Source organism: Camarhynchus parvulus, chromosome 2, assembly GCF_901933205.1.
Source record: "Camarhynchus parvulus chromosome 2, STF_HiC, whole genome shotgun sequence".
Taxonomy (NCBI): Eukaryota; Metazoa; Chordata; class Aves; order Passeriformes; family Thraupidae; genus Camarhynchus; species Camarhynchus parvulus.
The window spans coordinates 29,589,116-29,613,501 of NC_044572.1; the positions used below are offsets into that span (position 1 = coordinate 29,589,116).

At 38.8% G+C, this 24,386-nt stretch overlaps 1 protein-coding gene across 1 annotated transcript; it reads right to left on the reverse strand.

The window, feature by feature from the left end:
• Nucleotides 1-307: 307 nt before the first annotated feature.
• On the reverse strand, nt 308-24,324 carry ANKMY2 (ankyrin repeat and MYND domain containing 2). The gene is given in 11 exon segments (XM_030943939.1): nt 308-1,817; nt 3,951-4,092; nt 4,497-4,625; nt 6,369-6,504; nt 7,634-7,848; nt 8,982-9,142; nt 11,206-11,304; nt 13,125-13,263; nt 20,865-20,929; nt 24,115-24,186; nt 24,189-24,324. Coding segments are annotated over 11 exon segments (1,518 nt in total). The 3' UTR covers nt 308-1,593.
• Nucleotides 24,325-24,386: the final 62 nt, after the last annotated feature.

Here is a 24,386-nt window from a genome sequence, read left to right on the forward strand (position 1 = left end):
CACTTCCAAAACCCTGACTCTTTTGCCCTGAAGGGATGGATTTCAGAGAATCCTTGAAGAGCAACACACCGCTGTGAGCCCCAAACGCTGTGAGTGCAACAGGAGGCAGCAGCACTTCTGCATTCCCAGACCTCAGAGTGGAGGGTGACTACAGCATGACTACAGGTCTGAGTTCCAGGCAGGCATTTCTTACCTGCCAATTGTCATGAAGTTAAATTTGTATACTCAAGCTACAGGAGTCCCCTGCATGTCACAGGAGAATGTCACCATGTTACAGACACAGGAAACATAATTGCCACATAGCCCCTTTCTTTTAAAAAATTCTCTTTATTCTTCACAATCTACTAATCCTTGAAATTAAAACACAAGTACATTCCCTGCACAGGTGGATGTATGTATCCTCACTCTTACAGTTTTGAGAATATTAAACAAAAACTTTCAACATATTAAATAGTAAAAAAAATTAAGAGTGTTTTCTCTGTTTTGAAGATGGTCCTTACTCCTCTAATTAGAAGAATACTGCTATATTTAAAACACCACTGATTCAGCTGACAATAAGAGTCCAATTTTGCCATCCTTATGCAGCAAGTGATATTTTCAGTTGTGGCATTCCCATTGATTTCATGAGATGCAGAAATAAATCTGAGTGAAAAACAAAGTTGAGGGGAGCTATTTTCTAGATCTGGTATTTAGCTGAAAGCCAAAGTGAAATCACAGTTGTTTCAATGCACACATGAATCTTCTCATCCAATTCACTGCGACCAGTTCAGCATGAAAAATACTTAGCATTTTTTGTTTATGAAACAATTCACAAGCAACATCCCACTGTGCTCTAAGGCATCTTTACCTGAAAAATTTAGAATGCATTATTCTTGTCAGTCAAAATATTTTGAGTCATTCTGGTCTTCCCTTCAGTAAACTTTGGAATATTTCTGACCAAACCAATAGTGAAATACACATTTCACCATCAGCTTGAGACACCTGAAACAACAGTTTCATTTACTACAATTGCCACAAAATAGACATTATTTTTTGTGCTCTCACTAGTCAAAAATATTTACAGTAATGTCATGAAAAACTGAGAGTTCAGATGAGTATCTTCAGAAACTTAATTGTTACTGAATTCCTTCAGATAAAGCTTCATAAAGTGCTGAAAAAACACCAATTCAATAGTTGGCCTTCCAGTGCTTTTAACTACAGGCCTATGTATTTGCAGAAAAAAAATTTAAAATTACAATTAAAGTGAGTTTTAAGTTTGGAAAACATGAATAATCCAAATCAAATGCTGTTCATTTTTCACTATGTGGCTCGTTAACCACAGAAACTCAGTTTCACTAGGCTTATTGTTGGTATACTCACAGATGGATCTATGCCACTAATTTTTAGCAGATAATAAATACCTATCTTGACAATTTACAACAAAACCTGGAGTATTTATAGACAAAGTAGCCAGTATTCTATCTCTTGATGAACAGAGACATTCTGTCTTTTAAAAGAAGTCTTGCATAAGCCATGCTTCAAGAACTCAGACATGGTCAGCATAAAAAATTCTTTAGTACCCTTGAGAACTCTCAGTTCCTTCCTATCCTCTTCTTACTCCTCAGAATCTTGAATTTTTTGAAGATCAATGTCATCTAAGGCAGTTTCACTCTCCAGTGGACTTTCAGGTTGCAGGGCTAGTGCCTCCATCTCTTTGGTAAATTCAGGTTCTTCTGTTCCATCAGTAGGATGATTTGGATCCATGTTTTTTGTAGGATCTGGACAAGGATCTGACTGTTGTTCACTTGTAGAACTACCCTCCACTAGTTGCATTTCATCTGAACAAAAGAGAAATCACACAATTAATAAACACTGAACTCCTTTGCAACAAAACATTTTTATTGCTGAAAAGCAATAACACTAGGACACTTTGCATCAATTACAGAAGTGATTTACTTAGAAAATTTTCATTGAAAAAACCCAAACCACTAAAGCTTTGCTTAAGTTGGTATAAGGTTACTCTGGAACTAACCCTATACAAAGCTCTCATTAATTTATCTTCCATTTTTGCCAGACTACTTTTTTTTTTTTTTATAGAGAGGAGCAGAGTAGGATACTATAGTTATTTTAAGTTTCAATTCAAACATCCTTTATTGACACTGTACTTATCACCAGCTTTTCAAAGAATGGCTGCAAGGCAGTTAAACACCAAGTACAGGTGGGGTTTGTATTAAATCAAAAACACATGGACACGACTATATAGGAAGCATTTCTGCATAAAACAGACTGAAGAAATTATGTGCTTAAAAACAATGAACTTTGGTTGAAATGAGTCATCCTAAAATTCATAACTTGACTGCCTGGAATAGAATAAACTATTGCACCTTTACTCTTCAAGCAATGTTTTCTAAGAAAAAAGAAGTTGTTAAGTAACTTTTTTCATGTGATTCTACTAAGTAGGGCTTGTATGCTAGGACTTCTGAAAAGAAGGAGGGGAAAGCCTAACTGGGAGTAGTTATATCTTGGTATATTGTTCTCTGTTGTGATTGATAGGCAGCCAAGAACAGTCACAGCTAGCTAGCCACAGTCCTGCCAAAGCCCTGCCAAGGTCTTATGTGGCAGTGAGCTAAGAGCCTTCAGCACAGGCTGAAACGTGGACTTTCTTGACACTCACCTCTGTAGAGCAGAAACACAAACTCTTGGGTTTGCTTGTAGTTGCAGCTGTTGCATTTGGTTTTTTTTAATTATTACTTTCCTGATGTATAGGATTTGTAGGGGGTATTACTAACTTTCTGAAATAAAACTGCTGTTGATATGAAATGTTCTGCTACACCATTCACAAGGTGACCTGAAGTTCAGATGACTTCAGTGTCTTACTAACAGTGCATAATTGGATAACCTCTATAATGTGCTGGCTGTCTACTTGAATCAGTTAATGAAGATTAACATGTAGATAATGGAGGAGAAACATAACAAAAAATGTTAGCTTCCCTTTTTAGGCAGGAAGGGAGAAGAGCCATCCACCAAGATCCTGCCTCTCCCTCTGAAAAGGACAGCACGTGAGGCATCACTGCTCACAGCTCATTATGTTTGGTTGTACTGGTATGCAGTATATCCAGGGATTTCTAATATCCTTGCCTCCAACTTCCACAGTCATCCTGATCCCATGCAACAGCAGTTCTTGTAACAGGATCAACAGAGGAAACTGGTGAAAACTTTAATTATTACTGATTTATTACTGATTCATATCCTGCTATTTTAAATACAGCTGAAGTGAACAACATTACCATTGTAAGGCAACATGATTTGTGCAGTGCACTTCTACAATCCTTAAAACAAAGGAAGGGAAATCCAGTAAGTTGTAAAAGAGAAAAGGTGATTTCATCCCCTACTTTCCTATTATTTGACTTGGAGAACATGGGAAAGGGCAATACAGTGTTTATTATGTTATTATGTTTTAATTACTTGTTTCTTGAAGGGAGAAAACCACCATGAGCAGTTTAAAGCTTGCTTTCCTCACATTTGAAGCACACAACACAATTAACTTGATACTGTGATTATGAAGAGAAGTATTATGGGAGATTTAACATCTACATTAACCTTTGCAACTGGAAGGAGCAGGCTGCTTGCTTATTATCCAACTTGTCTTAACACCTCCAACAAAACATAGAGCAGCATTAAAGTTCTGCACTAGCTTGATTAAAGATCTGGATTTTGAAACAGTGCAGTGTAAATCAGAATGCTTCCATTGTGGAAGTCTGTGTAACTGCATCATTAAAAACCACATTTGGAAAGTATATAGCATTTCTAAATTTAAAGGCCAGAATCCCAGCAAACTCAGCTTTGCTGTTATGTTTTATCAAAGATTTTTCTCCCAACCTCAGCTGTTACAGTTTTAAGACCTGTTAAATTGCTCTTTGTGATGCAGTTAACACAGCATTAGTTTCAGCAAGGGAACAACAGATCCTAACCTTTCTTTTGCTTCTTTTCTTGTTTCCTTTTCTCTTTGGCAGCTTCTAGTTCTTGTTTCTCATGAATTTCCTTCAGGATCTTGCAGACTTTTTTGTGGGTAAACCAGTGTATTTTCTGGCAGTTTTGGTCACAGTACATCACCTGAAAGATACCAGAGTTACCAATTAATTTTCATGTACTGAAAGAATTTCTTTGCATTTCTTACTGCGGCAAGTTAAATGTCTATGTATAGCACTTAATGTTACTTTTAAGCAATTTTTAAGGTCATATGGAGTGGCTCTAACCTATATAAGAATCTATAAAAACCAGTTTTTTATTAACTCTAAACATAGAGAATTTTTGCTCTTTCTTCATTCTTAAGCATACACACTTGGAAATCCAGGTACTCCTTCCTACTTGTGAATTTCATGCATCTTTCCCAGAAGTAGATGGCTTGAATGTCTTCACTGCAGGCATGCATGCCATTCTTCCTAAGTCTATACAGTGAACAGAGAAGCATTCAAAATCCTCAGCACCTCAGTGCAACTATTTTTTTTTATTCTTACCATTTTACATACAGAGCATCTTTTGTCTGCTCCCTTTCCCCCACAAGTTGTACAGAATTCAGCATCCACAAAACCCACTTGGCCAGTAATCGCTTGTGTAAGCACAGAAAAAGCTGTGGGGTCAGAGCCCTGAAAGACAAGAGTGGTAATGAGATTAAAACCAGCAGTGGTGCAGAGAGGGACGTGCAAGGGAAGACCAGAAACGATGAACACGAGCATCGGTCTCACTGAAGTTGCTGCAGCAGTAAAAACACAAAACCAAATCACAGAACTTCAACTAACACGCACAATTTAAGATTTATCTTTAGATACACTTTTGTATATTAAGTTAAGCCCTGAGCTTCTGTAGTATTTCCCCTATAAGTCATTAATAAACTCCACATTCTTTACATCTGTAGATCCTATGCAGCAAATTTTTGCAGCTCAGTCTCTGTGCTGGCACACAAAAAAATGTTGCATTTGTCACTGTTGTGCTCAGTGCACACAGGTGCTACAGACGAAATGGTCAGAATTTGAAATATTCAATTATTTGCATATTACTATTTAGATGCTATTTGCAGCATCTTTCCCATGCAATGCAAGCAGTAAGGTTTAGGTAACCATACATTAGAACTATTCTTTTGGGCAATGATGTAAATATTTGAAGAAAAAGTGCCAAGTTGTTCTGACTCTAAGTAATTCTTTAAACTGTCAGACTACCATGGAATATGCACAGTCATAACTACTATGACAACACTGACATGCCCAGACTGAATCCAAATAATTGTGCAATGACAAAGGTCAAAGGCTTCCACATAAATAAAAATTATGGTATGTCCTCCTCTCCATCTCTGCATAATGGACAGAAATCCAATGGAATAAACCATCATTGCTTTAAAGGCATGAAAGACTGCAGGCTCTCCTAAGAAAAAGGCAACAGGAAGGAAAATGTTTACTCTAAAGCAAGTTGTAATGCATCACAATGGCTTATGTTTTCACACTGTGTTTATCTTCCTGGCTTAGGCAAACAGTAGAGATTGCACTAAGCCTCAGGACATTTTAGCAGACCTGGAGCCACTTAAGATGGAGGCTATTTTTAATTGGCTCTGAATAATCCAAACACGTCACAAGATTGTTCCAATTCCCCAGTGTTTGGGCGTACAACATCTTGCTCTCAGAGACCAGAGAGAACATGCTTAAAAAAGAACAGCCACTCTTGTGTAAAATTTATTATGAAGCAACAAATAGTCCTAAAATGAAGAGTGTGCTAGCAAAGACCTAAGAGGACAACTGAGGTTAGATGTTTAACTTGTAATTTTGATTTCCTAATTTAGATATAAATTTTGCTGCACAATGCATCATCTTGGCTCTCTCTCTCTGTGATAAAAGGAAGCCCACTGAATGTTTCTCCTTTTTCTACTGTCATATATTACCAACTTCTTGTGTACAATAGAACAAATGAATGCATTAGACCTAGGAAGTTATTCAATCTTAAACTGAATTTAGACATTGTGAAAACAGAGTGCAAATTAAGGTCCATTTTTATCTGAATTTATCATTTCAATAAGTGAACTGGCATAGAAAAACTGAACAGACATACCAGAGGAGGAAAAGAAAGCTCAGAGACAAGAAAAAATTGCATCAGTTTTCTTTAAAAGCTGAGGTGTTTAAGCATTTGTTATGGGCACATGAGAAGAATATTAGTTGAAGTACTTTAGAGCATTTTCCTGCAATATGTAAAATCCAGCTCCACAGAGTTTAGGGACATCAAACCCTTTGCTTAAGCATTGCAGGATTGTAATATGTTGCAGAAGCTGAGGACAGAAAGATGTCTCAAGCTGGATTTACTATGTAAGTTACTGAGAAAGGATTTTCTTGACAGGAAAAACTTACTATTTCAACAGGAGCAATACTTCTCACAAGCTGCTGGAGCAACGTGGCTTCACAGTAAGGAAACTTCCGGATACTTTCTCGAATTAGCTTCTCTTGATACACAGGGAAACCATCTTTATCTCTCCCTTTCAAGAGGCTAAATTGTTTTAAATGCATGTAAAATCAGAAATCACATAGTAAATATTCAAGAACAAACACATACAGCATGCTATACTCTGTCCCCTTTCAGATTATAGAGAAGAATTCATAATAAATTGGCAACTTCATATGTTAAGTTCATATGTTAAAATGCAAATGAAAGTGTTCTTATTCTAATTCACAATCATTATGAAATACACAATATATAAATGCTCTCTGAAACCAGGACTTACTAATTCAGCCACAGAGAAAAATAATAATCTATAGGTACACTACCTACTATCTACATCTGACTAAAATATCAAAATGCCTTGTGCTGTTTAAAAATGATCATTGTAATAATAAACACGGATAAATGAACAATACCTTAAAACACAAATTCCAGTTTATTATAATAACATGTTATAGTCCTTATGCCTCTTTGGCTACTGGTTTTTTATATGGATCACTGATGAACTATTCAATTTCAGTATGTGAAAGCTGACTTCATAATTTATTTTCAGTCCCACAGAGGATTTCAGTAAAAATCCACAGTGGTGTACAGGGAATGTGATCCTTCTAAAAGTCAGGTCACTTACTGTGATATGTAAGATCAGGCAGCTGGTTTGTAACTCAGTAGATTTTGAAGACCTAAGTTATTTAAGAGGATAAGTCTCATCCAGAGTCTGTGGGATTTGCAGTTCTCACTTGCTTAAGTGTTTTTGAAAAAAAAATCTGAACCTGCATGACTGCTGGAGAGCAAAATGGCACAAGAAGTGTTCCCAGATGAACCATACTGGACACTGAGAAATTCTTTTTTCAAGCCTATTACTCCCCTTTTTTTCAGTCACACATTGCTGTCTGCTGCTTCATGGTGCATATGTAAATGCCAAGTTCTAACCAGTTCCAGCAGAACTGAAATTCCAGGAATGTTTCCTTCCTATCCAGGAAAGGACAGCGTCACTTAAGACACAGAAAAAAGGCAGACAGTGCCACCCTGAAGTAAATGCAGCTGGGATTACTTAACAAGTTATTTGCCATAGCCTTTACCCAAATCAATCCAATCTATTCCTTCAGCTGTCTTTTCCCTGGTATCTGTAATGCCAGGGCATACATTTGGTTTCAGAACTCTCTGTAGAAATACTCACCTTTTGATAAACCCATCTAGTTTATCCTCTCGCTCTTTTAAAAATGTGATACATTTCTGGAAGATGCAACTGATATAGTGCATTTTCATAGCAAGAACTTCATTCATGTCTTTCTGCTTCATACATTTCTCACAAATGAGATCCAGAACCCTGTAACATTTCTGCAGTGCTTCTACTTCGGCCAACAGAGGGTTCTCTTTCACCAGCAACACAATCTAGAAGATTGAAGAAAATGTAATCCAGTTAACACTTGTGCATTGGTATTAAAGCTTATATAGCTCATAGTAGCTAAATTTCAGTGGAGTTTTTAATATTCTTCTACTTCTTTCTTATGCAGTCTTCCCTTTCTTTCCCCAGTCATTATTTACCATTCTTATTCAACATATTGTATTCATAGTTCCCATATAAGAAAATATTTACAACTAAGACTGGTATTAAAAATAGCAAGTTTGTTTTGTTTTGTTTTTTTTTTAAATAAGAACCTGAAGAATCAAAATTACTTCTAAAGAAAGTTATAGTAACTACATACACTATCCTAAAATCTCTTTCCTTTTGAACACTACAGTCTTGTATGGTTTAAGGACTTGTATGATGTAAGCAGTTTCACAGAACACATCAACCTCACATAATCATGGAATACTTCCTGTAGCCTAGTAAAGCACTGGATAAAATAGTCTAAGAGGAAACTGTGTGCTCTACTCACTCAATTAGCTGCCACTGGTGCACTACTGTCTCTGTGTACTGCAGATACCTGGCTGGAAACTGTTAACAAATTCTGGACTTTGATTAGCAAGCCCAAGGAATTTGTTTTTGAATTTAGGTGTATTCATTTCTCTGAACTACACTGGAGGAGCAAACCATGAAAGACATTATTGTCAGCAATATCCTGGGAAGTAAAATAAACATTCTCTTGCACATACTTTCAGAAACAGCAGCAGTGGTAGATGTTACAGCGGTGAATCGGTGATGAAGGTAAGAAGATACATGCTGAGAAAACCATTGAGAGAACAATGAGATTTTGTTAAGATAGAAAATTGTTGTATGTTTCCACTTCAAGTGGGGCTGAGAAATAAAGCCAAAAAAGACAGCTATTTATGGTTACTGATATAAGAAGTAAGAATCTCTCCAATCAAAGGTGTTAGTTCAAGATTCTGGTGTATACAAACACTGAAATGATTTTTTAATCACATCTAAACACCGAACCTGCTTCTTCCTCATTTTCAGAAGTAGTTGAATTAGCAGATAATGCTTTTGATCTGACTTGAACTTGCAGAAGACCAGAATGCTTTCTGACACAAAGAAAACACTCCCACACCACCAAACACATAGAATTTATGTATTACTCCACCTTAACAGGATGCATGTTGGTAGTAGTAATAATTTTATGCAGCGGCCCAGCTAATTTTACTGGCAGTTTTGGTTCTTTGTCTAAGCCTTGTGGTTTAGTATAGTAGTCCAGCCTTTCACGTGGAAAGAAGTTGTTGATGACAGTCACACAATCATGTTGACCTAAAGGCACACAAGAAAAAAAATCACCAGTGAAATAATAACAAGGAAAAAAAAACCCCAAAAACACTTAAACCCAAATGTAATATAAGCAATACAAGTGAGAATTACCCACATGCAAAGGAGCTCTGCATGATATATTTTGCACTGCAAAGAGGCAACTGTTGTCATTCTCTTGTGTGCAGCTCTAATCTTCAGTAAGTGTTATTAACATAGTGACTCCCAGCAGGGAATGTCCTCGTGAAAATGAATTCTGAATATCCTGTCCGCTTCCTGCATTCTCTCTCCCTGGTAAGCCATAACTAAGAGAATAGACATTTTCCCCCAGATTATACTATACTAATAGTCTCATACTGGTGCTATAATTTTTTCAGATAAGATTTTTCCACTTGGTACTTTTGAAATTAATGACCTTTGCATTGAGATTCATAAGTTTTCAGACCTGCAAGCAGGTATTACTGTATTAACCTAAGGTGGGAGCAGTTATAAGAACAGAACAGGTTTCAAGTTCACCAAAAATAAAAGAACTGTAATGAAAGTAATATAAGATAAGAAAAGTTACACCCTCTTCTTGTTTTCTACATCTGACAATACAATGGATTACTTGACTAAAGGGAAAGTAAAACTTATCTTTTCTAGTTCAGGACCACATTCTTTAAATTGATTGATTTGTCTTGGCACTAATCCTATAATCAGCAGAAGACACAGCCAATCAAATTCCAACATTTAAAATCTTCCACTGTTTTAGAAGAGACAGTTCTGAGCTAATAGAGCACAGTGTAAGACAAATGACAGGGGAAGAAGTATCCTCACTTCCCACACACAGGCAGATGAATTAATGTTGATTGGACAAAGAATAAAAAAGGAACCAGAATAGATTCCAATGTGCAGACTTTTACAGAGTAGTGTATCTCAGTATGCCTGAAAATATTCATGCTACCTTGGTGATGTGATGAGATTTTAAACAAGAATTCTCAAAAATTATGTTGGAGCTAATATTCCCCATTCACTCCATACAGCATCATATCGGAAAAGACTCTCCAAATCCAAAGGATAATTAATGGGAGTAAATTTCTCTGATATTTAAATAAATGGTTAAGGTTTTGCTGCTGAAACCTCAAGTGAGCAATGTCAGACTTTTTTTCTTTAAAACAGCAGAATGAGATAAAATGGAAACTAAAACTTAGCACTAAATCACTATTCAAGGAAGGAAATCTAAATGTCAAGGTAGCCTTGAATTCAGAACAACAAAAGGACTTGAAATGGAATTCTCAGGCATTCCTAAGAAGGTTGTGTTTGAATGAAAATACAGGTCCTCATTTTTGGGAAGCAATAGCTGTGCCATTGAAAATGACTCCACTTAACCTCATAATATTTTATCAATTCTCCCTGCTAGAGAAGAAGTGGGACATTAAGCCCACCTAGTATTGTCAAGGAAGGTAAAAAATTTAAAAAGGGTTTATAAAAACAAACAAAAAAAGACCAAAAAAAAAGAAAAAACAACAGCAAAAAAGCCTATTGCATGTTTTGCCAGGGATTATTGCACATGCTGGAATGATAAATCTTTCTCTTATTCTAGTGAAGTTCAGGTCAGTAATCAGCGACTGCCTCAGAAGAGGTTCCAAGACTTCTCCCTCTCCCAGAAGCCAGGGAGAAGGGCAGGGGGTGGCATGCTGCCAGCACACAGCTGCAAACTCAGCTGAGCTCCTAACTCCCGGCACTACAGTCGTCCTTTCCCACAAGAGAGGCTCCAATTAGCACTTGGTGCTGCACTTCGGACCCCTCCAATGCAACCAGCTTCCTCTATTTCCAAAGCAGTGACATTGCAAAAACTTATACACTTGTGCAGCATCTGTTCTCTCAGGTAACATCATCTGTGTTTTTAGGAAATCAAACATGGGAATAGCACACAAATTGACTCTTACATGATGAGATGTGGAAAACTAAGCTCAACAACATGTCAGTTCAGAACAAGCCATTAAATAATGTTGCTCCAAGAAAAAGCATCAGACTCTAATACTTCACTTCTTTAGGAGTTTAGAAAATGATAATAATTTTCATCTTACCCACAAAAGCAGCCATCTGAGCAGCTGTCCTTCCCACAGAGTTGACAACATCAGTTTCTGCTCCAGCCTCTAACATCATCCAGGTGATTTCTTTGTTTCCTGAATTTGCAGGAAAGATATGGGCAATGAGCAAGGACAAATCAGAACTTGTAATTCTCTATGCTTCAGAAAAGATGCACTGAATTTCTTAAAGACCGGGAACAACACTGAGGAAATGAATGCTCTTAATGTCATTATTTTCAGCATGAATTAAGAGAAAGGAATGTGCTTATTTAGAGTTCCAGCAGGTGTAACTCTGCTCTCTGTAATGCACATTCAGCTTCCTGTGGAGCTTATGGGAGTCCTACTCATGTAGCTACACTAGAGGTTGGTCCCTCTGGACAGCAGTATAGAAGGAAATTCTACTAATCTAGTTTAACAGTTCAACTACATTTGCTATTCTAAGAAGAAAAACACATTCAGGACTACGATGTAGCAGGAACACAGTGAACAGAACAGATTGTTCCTTTCTCCACAGTGGGAACTGGGTGTTCAGACTGGGCTAAATACCAAGTAAAATGGAGCTAAAATTTGATGGGAAGATTAGATGACTTAATTGGTGCCCTTCAGAGACTAAAAAAGGACACTTGTCACCACTCCTGCTGGTTCTGCTTTCAAAGGTATTCTTACTTCATCCATTTTTGTGCAGATGCTAAGCACAGGAAAGTGAATACAAAAAGGGGATGGTGGATGAAAATGAATGTTTAAAAACAAAGTCACTGCGTCAGTAGTGCTCATGTACCTTTTGTGCTCACAAATAACAGACTCTAAAGTCAACACTTAGAAGCTTTCACACCCAGGATGACAGGCTAAAAGCTCAGCTGTGAGAAAATGGTAAAAATACAGCATTTTCTATAAAATTGCAGTCATTTAACAGCCTCTAAGAGTTTGTCCTCATCTATCTCCTGCAGCTGTGATATTGCTCAATACCACAGAACACTGGAAATTCACAAATCGTTTTACCGAAGTTGCAGCTGAAAAACAATAAGATGATCTAGTTAAGGTTCATGTACACACATAAGCCTTTTTTTTTAATACTTATGATGAATGAAGGCAGTTTAAACTCTACCTGCTAAGAACGCTGACTCCCCTAGAATCTAATTTTTGGTAAGACATAAGTGGCCTAGTAAAGAAGGTACTTAAAATAACCTAATATTCCCAAATCAAATATTTTCGCCAAAAGGAACAATGTTTTAATGTAGTGTCTTTTTCTCACTCAAGGAAATGACTGTACCAGCCATCAGGGGAAAAGAATAGCAAGAAGAAAGCTGCAAACCACCACTTGAGACAGGAGAAGATATATACAGCATAAACATGCCCATGAAAAAAATAATAATGTAAGAGGAGAGTGAAAATTATTTTGGGAAAACATGGTTTTAAAACTTACTAAATACATTTTTAAAAGCCCACACAACAGTTGGAAAAATAAAGTAGGAGAAAGACAAAATTTGAAAAATACTGGACTGAGATGTCTTGTCTATTACCAAAAGCTACGAGTGCAGCATCATTTTCAGTGTAACACAGTCTAAGCAAACAAAATGTATCCCGCTGCACAAGAAAACTGTCCCAGAAAAGTGAATGTTGAGATCTCAAACAAAGAGGACAAAGTAGGTACAGGACAAATAGACTGTATGCCTCAAAATGCTGAACAAAATAAATTTTTATATGAGTCTGAACAGAGACTTTCTGAACAGAGAGGTTCTCCTGTCGCACTGTCCACAGGATTTTACAGATCATGATGTAGCTGCATAGTTCACATAAATAACAGCAAAACTGAATAATAAAAGCATGTTAACAGTTACTTTTAAATTATTAACTTATGGCAAATTGTACCAAATAATGTCATAAAAATCAGTGATCTGAGTCTAGTAAGAAGTTACCTGAAAGTCCAGCAAACATCAAGGCAGTGTATCCATGCTCATGTTCATTGCAGTTTACATCAGCTCCATGTCTCAACAGCAACCTGCACATGTCCACCTTCCCTTTGTAGGCTGCATGCATCAGAGGGGTCATGCCATGCTGGCAAAAGGAAGGAGAAGCAAGTAGCATACAAAAAAGAATGTTACATCTCTTGATCTTCATACCATTGATCATTTTTACTTGGCCATACATATCCAATACAACTACTAAAGCCTCACATAGTATTTTATTTACAAAAAACCTCACAAAATCTTAATGAAAAAATATGGTTACTAACATGAAGCAGATTTCCATGTCAGTTTTCTTATTATGCTGTGCTACAGATTTGATAACAGAGCATGGTTTAACAAATGAAAACCATTTACAGTCAATTTATCATTGTCCTTTTATGAAAGACATTAGTGTTGAAGACAGTTAATGTTCCTGATAGTTGGAGAAGCTTGGTTTAGAAAATCTGTTAGCTTCCTATGTTACTCTTTTCTCCCCTGCTCCGGCTTATATGATAAGCAGCAAGAAAATTAGAAATAGGCTCTTGTTGTTCTAAACATTACAAAGATTTTTAGCCTCTGAAACCCATCTTGCTCATTTTTAGTCATGATTACTAGTAGTTTTGCCATCCTGTCATTGTGTCCATGATCAGCCAGAGCTCTGACAGCCCTCATAAGGACACACAGCTCTTGTCAGACTGTAACAAACCTGGCTGGTTTGATCAACTGCCCCAGTACAAAAAGGATTCGCTTCAGCATGGGAGGACTGAGGTGGAATTATAAAGGTAAAGCTGGGGAAACCCCTGAGGAAATTTTCAGAACTGGGTGAACTGTTAGTGCAGGCTCTCTATCTCTCTTCAAGGGCAGGGAGAAGCATGCTGCTGGTTGATAAAGCTACATGACAGTCCATTTTCAGAATATAGTATGCTTTTTCCAATATGCTGTTTCTTTTCACTTAACATCAGGTCAGTATTCATGTTATCAGCCAAGACACTTTAACGGTCCAAGAACACCTTCCAACACTGCACACCAGGGAGAGTGCTTTAGTTTATCCCTCAAGAAAATCAAAATGGCATTCTGTTCCTTTATTTGCCAGTCAAGGCTGTGGGCTTGAGTACATACATGTACAACATTACTGCAGCTCTGTAAATGCCTGGTAATGTGATACTCTGAAATAATGTAATTGTCAGATTGAGCCTTAATGTATTTCTTGTTTCAATTTATGACTGAGTGAAACCCAACGAAGTTTAATTTACCAGTATAATTTTCAAAATATTTCTAAAGGTGAGGGAAATCTGAAAAGTTAGAAGTATAATAATTTTAAGGTATTACAGTTTCATTACTCTCCATCCTAACTGAAAATAACAGAAAGTGCTTACTTGATGCATTATATTTTAGTAACCCCCAAATTTTGGTAAACTGCAATATAAACTGACATTGAAGAACCAAAATACCTAAAGATATCCCTTCGTGAATATGAAACAGACTGCTTTTGCTAGATTTCATTTGGGGTGTCTCAAATGTTGAATAAAGACTTCCTGGCCTACTACATAATATATTTTATTATATTACATTTCATAATGTTACATCAAAAGCAACTTTACAGGCCAATCCCAGTCTGGAGTCACAGTAGGAATTCGTCTCTTTAGCAGCACAGAAAGGTACTGCAGTAAGGGAATATAAACACAGCACAGTTTTTGATGGGAGAAAGATTTTTTAAAAACAATGACTTTTAAGTTTGGTTATATCTTGAAAGCCAGTTGTTTCAATTAAGATCTAAAGATTATATGACAAAGTAAAGAACTGCATTTGTTTTACCCTTTCCTCCCAGAAAACTATTTTTTAAAATCCTTTGATTTAATTTTGGAAGTGTCAGGCTGTGGTGTGGATCAAAAAATGTATAAGGCAGAAAATATGTGGATGGTTGCTATAAAATTGGATTTGAAGTCGCATTAATATCAGTTTTTCCCATTCACAGCAAACAAAAGAGGGTCAGGCAAGACACAGATTTATCTGGAAATGCTAGGTATCCTGTATTATGTCCCTACACTGAAACTGGATTGACTGCAAATACTTTTCTCAGCCTGAATGTCAAAGACAGGTCCAGCAACAGTCTGTTTTCTCACAGATAACATTTGGATTGTCAATACAATGTACTTAAAAGACAAAACTTGCAGATGGTTTATTAAGCATACACATGAAACAAATTTTTTTTCCACTATGAAACATCAGATGAAGGATCCTTTTTCTAGCTGTTACCATGCAACATTCTTCTGACCAAAAAAATCGAACTTTTTAATCTTGCTCCCCAGGACAAAAGTAAATCTTTCCCAGCTTTCTTTTTTTTGTAGGTATGTTACATGGCAACTTCTCTTCTGCAGGGCTGCAAGTATTTCCTGTATATCTCACCATTCAAGATGAATAGAGTTTGCTGGAGAGGCATTTTTAGAGCCTCTAAAACACTCCCTGGCACTTCTCTTGACTGAGTTCTCCAGCTCACCAACCAACAAGGCCTCCCTGGCACAAGAGGGGTTAGCCAGCCTGGCCATTACAGACCATCCTTCCCAGTTCCTTATGTTGAAAACAGCCCAAAAGCAGATTGAGGAATGGGATTCTAAGAACTGCTGCCATGGTGAGGGAAGCCAATTGATGACTAAAACCCCAAACAATGAACTATGGGGTCAGTGGAGGGGCAGACAGATGAGTACCAGAACCAGGGACGGGTTGGACTCCACCACCAGCACAAAGGAAGAAGAAAGCAGATCAATCTCTCTTCAGCATCCAGCTGAGGTGTGCTTGAACAGGATAAATAAAATTATGAAGATAATAAAATGGAAAAGCAACCTTCTGCCTCCTAGGAAGTTTCCAACAAAACTCCTGCTCAACCTTCATCAACCAGAGGAATGGGGAAACACAGGACAGCTAGGGAACAGGAAGTGGGACAAACAAACAAAAAATACACAGTATCTCTCACTCCAGTGACATGTGCATATTTGGCACAAAACCTCTCAATTTTGTGAACATTTAAACACTCATGCTGTATAAGAAGAAACGTCATGAGTGTATTGTTTTGTGGCTAACACGATGACAATTCACCACTGAAGTAGCCACATAAACCTGTGTTACTCAAGCAAAAATCCAAGTGCTCCCAACATTCCCATGCTCACTTCACCCTTCTTCTCAACCATGGAACCTTGTCAAGATGTGGCATACAGGCTGGATGACACTGGAGCAGTCCCTCAGCAGCTACTGGGGTACACTAAGGCAATGCACATGCAAGTACCAGCAATTTAAATAGAGTGGGAAAAGTAAAAAAAAAAAAAAGGAAAGTGAAAGGGCTGTCAAAACCCTTGCTGAAAAACTGCTGTAGACACTTGTATGCCAGCAATATTAAAGCATCCACCTCTCCCTTCTCCAGGGAGAATTGGAATCATTCCTCCAATGAGGAATGCGGTCCCACATTAACACAGAAAGAACGTCTTATTTTACCCTTCATGTTCAGGCAGCAGTTCCAGTCAGAAAATTATAAAAAAACCACATAACTCTGGGTTTGGCTTTTACTTGAGACAGAATTTGGGACATGGCTAAAAATGATGTAAAAAGAACAGGTGCTACAAGGCAGAAATACTTGTTGATGTATTTCTTCAAAAATCAACTCTCTTGTACTGAATGCTGTTAGTCTAGAAATGCGACTTGACTCTTCACTGGATGAAAGCCTCTAGAAATTTCACCCTTCAAGCTTTTGAATAAGATTGCCTTTACACATCTTAAATTTCCTAAAAGCTGAATTTGGAAGGAGGTCACCAGCTACATGCACAAATAATTTTAGCTGTAGCTAAGTATGGACTAATTAGAATATGAAATACTGTTCAGTAAGTGTCGATCACAGCTATAGTTCTCCTTTACAGTCATCCTGCACAGCTGTTGGTATCACACATGTAACACATGAGATTCCTCTGATGATCTTTCAGTTCATCTGTAGTGATGAAAAGTTAAAGCCTACATCAATCAGCAACCTGAATTGAAACCAGATAATTCTTACTAGCAGTGGAATTTTCTTTGGTTTGTGTATTTTGAAGTATTATGTAAAAAACATCAAAAGACAAAACCCTTCCTCCTCAACAAATCCCAAGGATCTGGCATTTTCTGCTAGCATAGGATTTTCACACTAGAATAGCAAGATGGATTACCTGAGGAACCCTCCATTGAACACACTCACTAGGAGTCAAGCTACTCACATCTCAGCCATGAATAAGCAGGCTGCTGCTGTAATTCCCAGTTAGTGTTTGGTTCTGTAGCATAGAGAAGTGGACTGTTTCTAAATGATCCATTACCAAACTGAACAGCTGAATTACCAAACTAGAGGGAAAAGCTAATGCTGCTAATGCCAGATGATAGTTCTTCATGAAAGAAGATTATGAACAGCCTCAGTTATTTTACATAGAGAAAAATGAGGTACTTTTAAAGCCAAGTCTGTTGGCTTGATCTGTAGAAAACAGGGGACAAAGTACTACAGTACTCCTTTGCAACCTTAACTACCAACACGACCAGAGGAAAATTCTACACTTGGAAAGCCCATGTGCTTCCTTGAGCCTGCCTTTCTATAATGATCTGAAATATTTTAGCCACATGTTGCAGATGGAGTTCAAGTCAGCAAAGTGCTGACAAAAAGTCACAGTATTTACAAGCTCTGTACTCGCAGGGGAAAGAAAAGTGCTGAACACTTCACCCCATACTAAGTTTCCAAATTATCAACCACTCCATTAAAAATGACTAAGAAGTGTGCATTTAAGTTAAATATATTTGATTTTATTTTACATCCATTTCTACAGCCCATTTATTTGTTCCAATGTTTGAGGACACCTGAACTTAAATGGCCCTTAAGTTTTAAAGTCACCAAACTGTTAAAGACCAGTTTTGCAAAACAGCCATTGCACTTGTTTTCATAAGACAGTGATTAAGACACAACAAAACAATTGATTTGGTCAGAAAGGGTGCTGAGAAAAAACAGGACTGTATCTGCTGGATATCTCCAACCTTCTGGAAGATGGGCATCTGGGAAACTCATCTGAGTGAAGGGATCTTACTCTGTGCTGACGCTCCCAGCAGAGCTCGGAAGACAGCAGGAGGTGAAGGGTATGAGGGAGTCTTGGAACAAGGGCAGGAAAAGCAAGCAGACTTTAGAGAAGTAATTTTTTATTTTTAAATATATGTACCAACAGCAGAAGCAATGCTGAAATACTGCATCGAGCTCATATGTACATTTTTAAAGTAAGAAGCCAAAACAACTGGAAAGGATTTGAAAAAGAGCCACTATTATAGCTCACTTGCTGCAGAAACATAACTTTAGGCAAGATACTTAAAAGGTCACTGCATCTGGAAGATGTTAAAATGTGACTTGGTCCTTGTCTAAAGGTACATGGAGAAAAGACAACTGACTGTCAGTAGTTTTTAATCTACAAGAAAATGGATCCAAGAAGTTAGAATATACAGTCAAAACAAAAATGAAAGGAACAGATTATGTGTGGGTTCTTTTTAAATTAGGAAGTGCACCATATAACAACCTGCTTCTGATGCTGTGTGTTCTTCAGCCCAAAATTATCAAATTGTGATCGCATGCTCGCTGTACCACAGCTAGAAGACAGAATTACATTCAACCTGGGCTCATTCTATGGATTCTCTCATGTAAAAAAAGTCTTCAAGGATGGAAATGAGTTCCTAACTGAATTGAGCTCCCACTTTAATACCTAAGCGTTCCATCTTCAGGGCTTCCTTACTTCTTAACATTAACAAAATAAGTAACAGTAGTAATGTAAATGTGAATTTCAAGATACACAACTAAGGCAACAGAGAAAAAAAATAAGACCTGATGCACTGAGAGCAGTCTCCAGTTGTGGCAACAACATAACTGGAATTTCACACACTCTTACTTATGTATAGATATTAGAATAACACATTGGAGCAAAATTGGGTTATAAAAGAAAAATTGTAACACTCACATAGCTGATGGATTTAAGAAACCTGAACCCTCTCCTGTTCATGATTACACACCATTCTTGGGAGTAAAAATGAGTCTGCAAGAAGCCCATTGCATAAAGTTTTATGGGCCTTATTTGTATATAGTCAGATATGAGCCTTAGGTAAATACTGTTAATACTATTTCTTCTACAACAATAGCCTGAGGCGTAACTTGGACATGGTTTCTTTGAATAAACCACGTCCTCTCAACACTAATCCTGGATGTTGCACTAATACTGCAGCAATGCTGCCATCATTGAGCACAACCTGCAATTACACTTAAGGAAAACCTTTTGATGGCCATACAATAAAGCATGCTTACAAACAGACTTATATTGTGTCTTGGGTTCCTAAAGTTCACTGTAAAGCTTGACTAGTTTCACAGAAACTTGTTGCAATTCATACAATAGAAATTCAGGTTTAGTATTTAACTTATGAACAATCAGAAAATTGATCTGTTGGGAGAAAAAAAAGGCTGACAAAGATAGCTAGTAGAAGAAGTGGCAATTTTTCTCCATTCAGCATTTATGAGACCACATCTACAATATACCCTGTCCCATTTTGAGCCTTCCAGTGCAATAAAGACATGGATAAACTGCAACAAAACCAATGGAGTACCACCACTCCACGGTAGGAACCTGAGCACTTGTGCAGTGAGGAGAGCCTGCAGGAGCTGGGCTTGCACAGCCTGGAGAAGAAACGGCTTTTGTGGGACCCAACAGCAGCCTGCCAGAGCTGACAGGGAGAAGACAAACTCTTCACTTATGGTGGTAGGGGGGCAAGAGACACTGAGCCTGAGCTGAGGTTCAGACACAAATGAAACACTTTTTCACTGAAATCACAGTAGGAGAGTAGAACAAGTTGCCCAGAAATATTTTACAGTCTCCATCCTTATATATTTACAAGGTCAGACATGTGAAAACTCAGATCAATCTCATCTGGCCCTGGAGCTGAAGCTGCTTTGAGTCAGATGCCGAACTAAACACATTCCCAGAATTTCCCAGTGATACCTATGAAATTATAAAGATGTGAAAACAACGACAGATTAACATTTAAATTGATAAATTACACATAGATTTAACATGCATGATGGGGAATTAGTTTTGCTTTCATGCTTTAAAAAACATTGTAAAAAGAAAAATAAGAGGAAACATGAACATCACATAAGGTTCCTCTCTCCACAAACTTATGCCCACCTTCAGGTAGCACTTCAGGATTTAATCTTCTACATGGTTACCACACCCACTTGTATAAAAGGCTGTGGTTCCATTTCTGATCAAGCTAGTCACCCTCCAAGTATGCCCACGAGACCCAAGCATGGGATGGGGACAGGTGCTGTGCCTGCCACAGAGGGACTTCACTACTTGTGACGGTGACAAGAAGTCAGGGAGCACCCCCACGTGTTTTGCTGCAGCATTTATCTTACCTTACAGACAAAGTTCAGGCTGGAGCTTGAGACAAAATACAGTGTAGTGCTTTAAGTAACATTAATCTTTAACCTTTCTTAAAAAAAAAACCAGTAAGAACTCTTCAAAGGTTCATTACTCAGCTGCATGCTGGAAATATCTTGAGAGTAACTCTGATTTTCAGGGCTATAGCAACTGTTAGAGAAATGTTATTTAACAACAGGAAGGCCTTCACACCTAGCATTTTCCTTATTAAACTCAGCATAATGCTTGCACAGTTTTGCAGTACCTCATCCAGGCAATTGACACGGACATTCTTGCTCCCCAGTAGCCTTCCAGCCTCCTCAGTGTTTCCTTTAAATAAAAACACACAGAAAGAAAAGGGGGTGAGAAATAGAATAAACTGAGAATCTGGAGGAAAACGGTAATTTCCATTTCTCATTAGAATCAAAATCTTTGTATGTTACCTGCTTAGGATGCAGATTAACCACCAATAAATTAATTGCACTTAGTGAAGAAGCTTAGGAATGAACATGTTATGTTCTAGAAGCTAAAAGCCAAGAACTCACAACATCAAAGAGCAGTTGGAAAGCATGAACTACAAGTAAACATCCATTTTTTGTGAAGTAACTGAGCTACACACACAAAAATGGGACACTCACATAAACAGCACATGAACAGCTCCAAATGAGTATCATGATACTGAGCACTTTAACACATTTTGTGCTTTCATCTCTTCTGGAGCCTCTTTTGCCTAAAAGAGCAGTCTACATTTTCAAAAAAAGAAATTACCTCACTTTAAAGACTTTTTGGTTTGAATGAAACATGCCTTATCATTTACTCACATCATTTTTCCTGTTTCAATTTGAAATCTGCAATGTATCACACTCACAGAAGTGGAATGAATTGGCTTTTGCTAATAGAGAATATAGATAGAAAGGACAAGGACCCAGGTAGCTTGATCATTGACGTTTCTAAAAATTGCCAAACACATAAGTAGATTGAAATCTAAAAAAAAAAGTGTGCCAGGAAAAACAGGCTGCACCTGTTTTTCAATTCTACTGTCCTACTATTTTTCAATTCATTACCAAAATCCTTTTGGCTAAGCCACAGATCTAAGAACATGATTTAAAGTCCATTGGAGGACTCTTCATATACTACCAACACAGCTCCTCTAGGCACAAAGAAATAAAAGAACATTCCGAGAATCTGAGTTTGGAGAATATTATTGCAAATTAACAGAAACTTCTAATTACTGATTCAATCATCAGCAAAGCTCTTTCAGCAGTGATGTGTTTAATAAAAATAAGCACTGCAACACTTATTTTAATTATTTTCATGTTTATCTTCACTCTTTCATAAGTCATCCACCAATGTTTCAGCAAAACAGCTCTTGCAACTTCAGTTTTGGCTAAAAAATCCTATTGAAATGCTAGAAATAATTTATTTTCATAAGGCTTTTTGGTGTGGTTTAACTACACTACATGGGCTTTTACCATTTTTCTTTTAATTCATTAATTTCAGGAAAAAAAAAGACAATCACCTGAGTCATGTCACACACTTAATAAAGACTCCTGACTGACAGTAAGGGAACCATCAACTAACTTATTCCCCCAGACATACATATATCCTCAACATGTTAGAAGCTTCTTAAGAACTGGATCAGTTTTCAGAAGAATATCCCAGCCAAAGAACAAACATCAGTAAGAGAAAGTCTTCAAGGGGTGATCTTCAAGTAAATTTTAATACAAGCAAAGCAAAGTTGCATTTACAAAATCAGAGTTCTGTATGACAAAACATTGAATGATTTTCAAACAAGACACTAAACTGATGGAAGTCAGACTTCTAGAATTGGCCAGAGGCAAAAGCTGCAGCCAGGCTCCTCATAGTGGTGGCATGGTAGGAAGCTGAGAGACAACAGGCAGAAGCTGAAATGAAAGGAAGCTTCAGACTGGAGACAAGGAAAAACACTTTCACTATGAACCCAGTAAGGCAAAGAGATTGCCCACAGACACTGCGCAGCATTCCTCCTTGGAAGTTTTCAAGGCCTGATGGGATAAAGCCCTAAGTGATCACGCTTGACCTCACAGCTGATGTGTTTTGAGCAGGAGGTTGGCCTAGAGACCTCCTGAGGCCTCTTCCAACCTGAATTATCCCATGACCCTCATCAGAAGTGTCAGGTAAGTTAGACAGAGGTCTGAAACTCTTATTAAAGTGAGTCAATCAAACTGGTCCACAATAAATTCACTGCTGACTGTCCTACGCTTGTTGTGAACATTTTAGTACAACTGACAGTGAAGCACCAAAACTCCAGCAAAACATTCATGGGTTCAAATTGCCTTGAAACTACATATAGAAATGCACAGAACACAAAGTGTTTATAGTTTGCCTCCAACTAATGAATGTTGCTCATGATTGTCAAAATATCAGTTGGAGGGTAACTATTTAGTTGGGGTTACGAAATTCACGTTGCTGGACCAGGAAACCCAAATGACAGAAAGCTGCCCTGGCAACAAGCATGTTGGACAGTGCGATGAAACTGTGACACTCACACGGAATGCAAAACCACAGAATGGTCAGGTTAGAGGGGACCACACTAGCCTGGTATCTGGTCCAACCTCCCTGCTCAAGCAGGCTCAGAGCACATGGCACAGAATTGAATCCAGACAGTTCCTGAGTATCTCCAGTGAGGGAGACTCCACAACTTCCCTGGTTAATCTGCTCCAGTGTGTGGTCAACTACACAGTAAAGAAGTCCTTCCTCTTATTCAAGTGGAATTTTCTGTGCATCAGTTTCTGCCCACTGCCTCATGTCCTGTTGCTTGGCACTACCAGGAAGCACCAGGCTGTATCCTCTAGACACCCTTCCTTCAGAGAGATATTGATGCCCTCTCCTCTCTCTAAGAGGGCAATATAAGATAGTATAAGGAATAGTAAAATAGAACATTATAAGGGATAAGAGGTGCACAACACCCTAAACAAGCTCAAGTGCTGGCAATGTGAGAATAACGTGTCTGCAAAGACGCCCTGGTCTGGCAACAGCACATGGGAAAAACCTTACAGGACGCTAGAAGACTAGATTACCCTCAAGAAAACTTTTTTTTTTTTTCAGCAGTGGACATAAACACCAATAATGACTCAAATATCAACAGACATTGCCGATAGGATGCAAGCTTTCCTTGAGAGAGACAGACCCGCCCAGCGGAGCTTCCCCAGCCCCGCAGCGCGCTCCCCGCTGCACTGCCCGGGTGTCGCGGGCCTGCCCGGGCGGGGAGCGCCGCTCCGCCCGGGAACGGCCGCTCTCCCCGCCAGGGAGAAGGGTGACGGCCCGCAGGCGGAGCGGGAAGGCAGCGGCCCTCAGCGCCGTGACCCGAGGAGCGCGGCCGGGGGCGAGGGGAGCCCGCGGCGAGCGGCCGGTAACGGCGCCTCACCCGCCACCCCCAACGTGCGGGGACACGAAACCCCTCCCGGGGCACGGCCAGCGGGGCCCGTGGGAGCTGCGGCCCGGGGCCGCGAGCGGCGTGGGCCGGGAGGGCTCACCTGTGGCGATCACTGCTAGCAAGTCCTTCTCCTCCGCGCTCAGATCGCCTTTCCTGGGGGGAGCCATCGCGACCCCGCGCAGGGTAAGGCGGGATCAGCTCGGGACGGCGCCCGAAGCCCTCCCGCCCGCGGCACCGCCCCCGCCCCGCTCCTCACGGAGCCTTCCGCCCGCAGCCCCGCCCTGCCGGGGCCGACTGCGGGGCGAACCATTCCTGCCCAGGGATGGGGGGCACTGCGTGCCAGCCTCTCGCCCTCCACCAGCTTCCCACGCG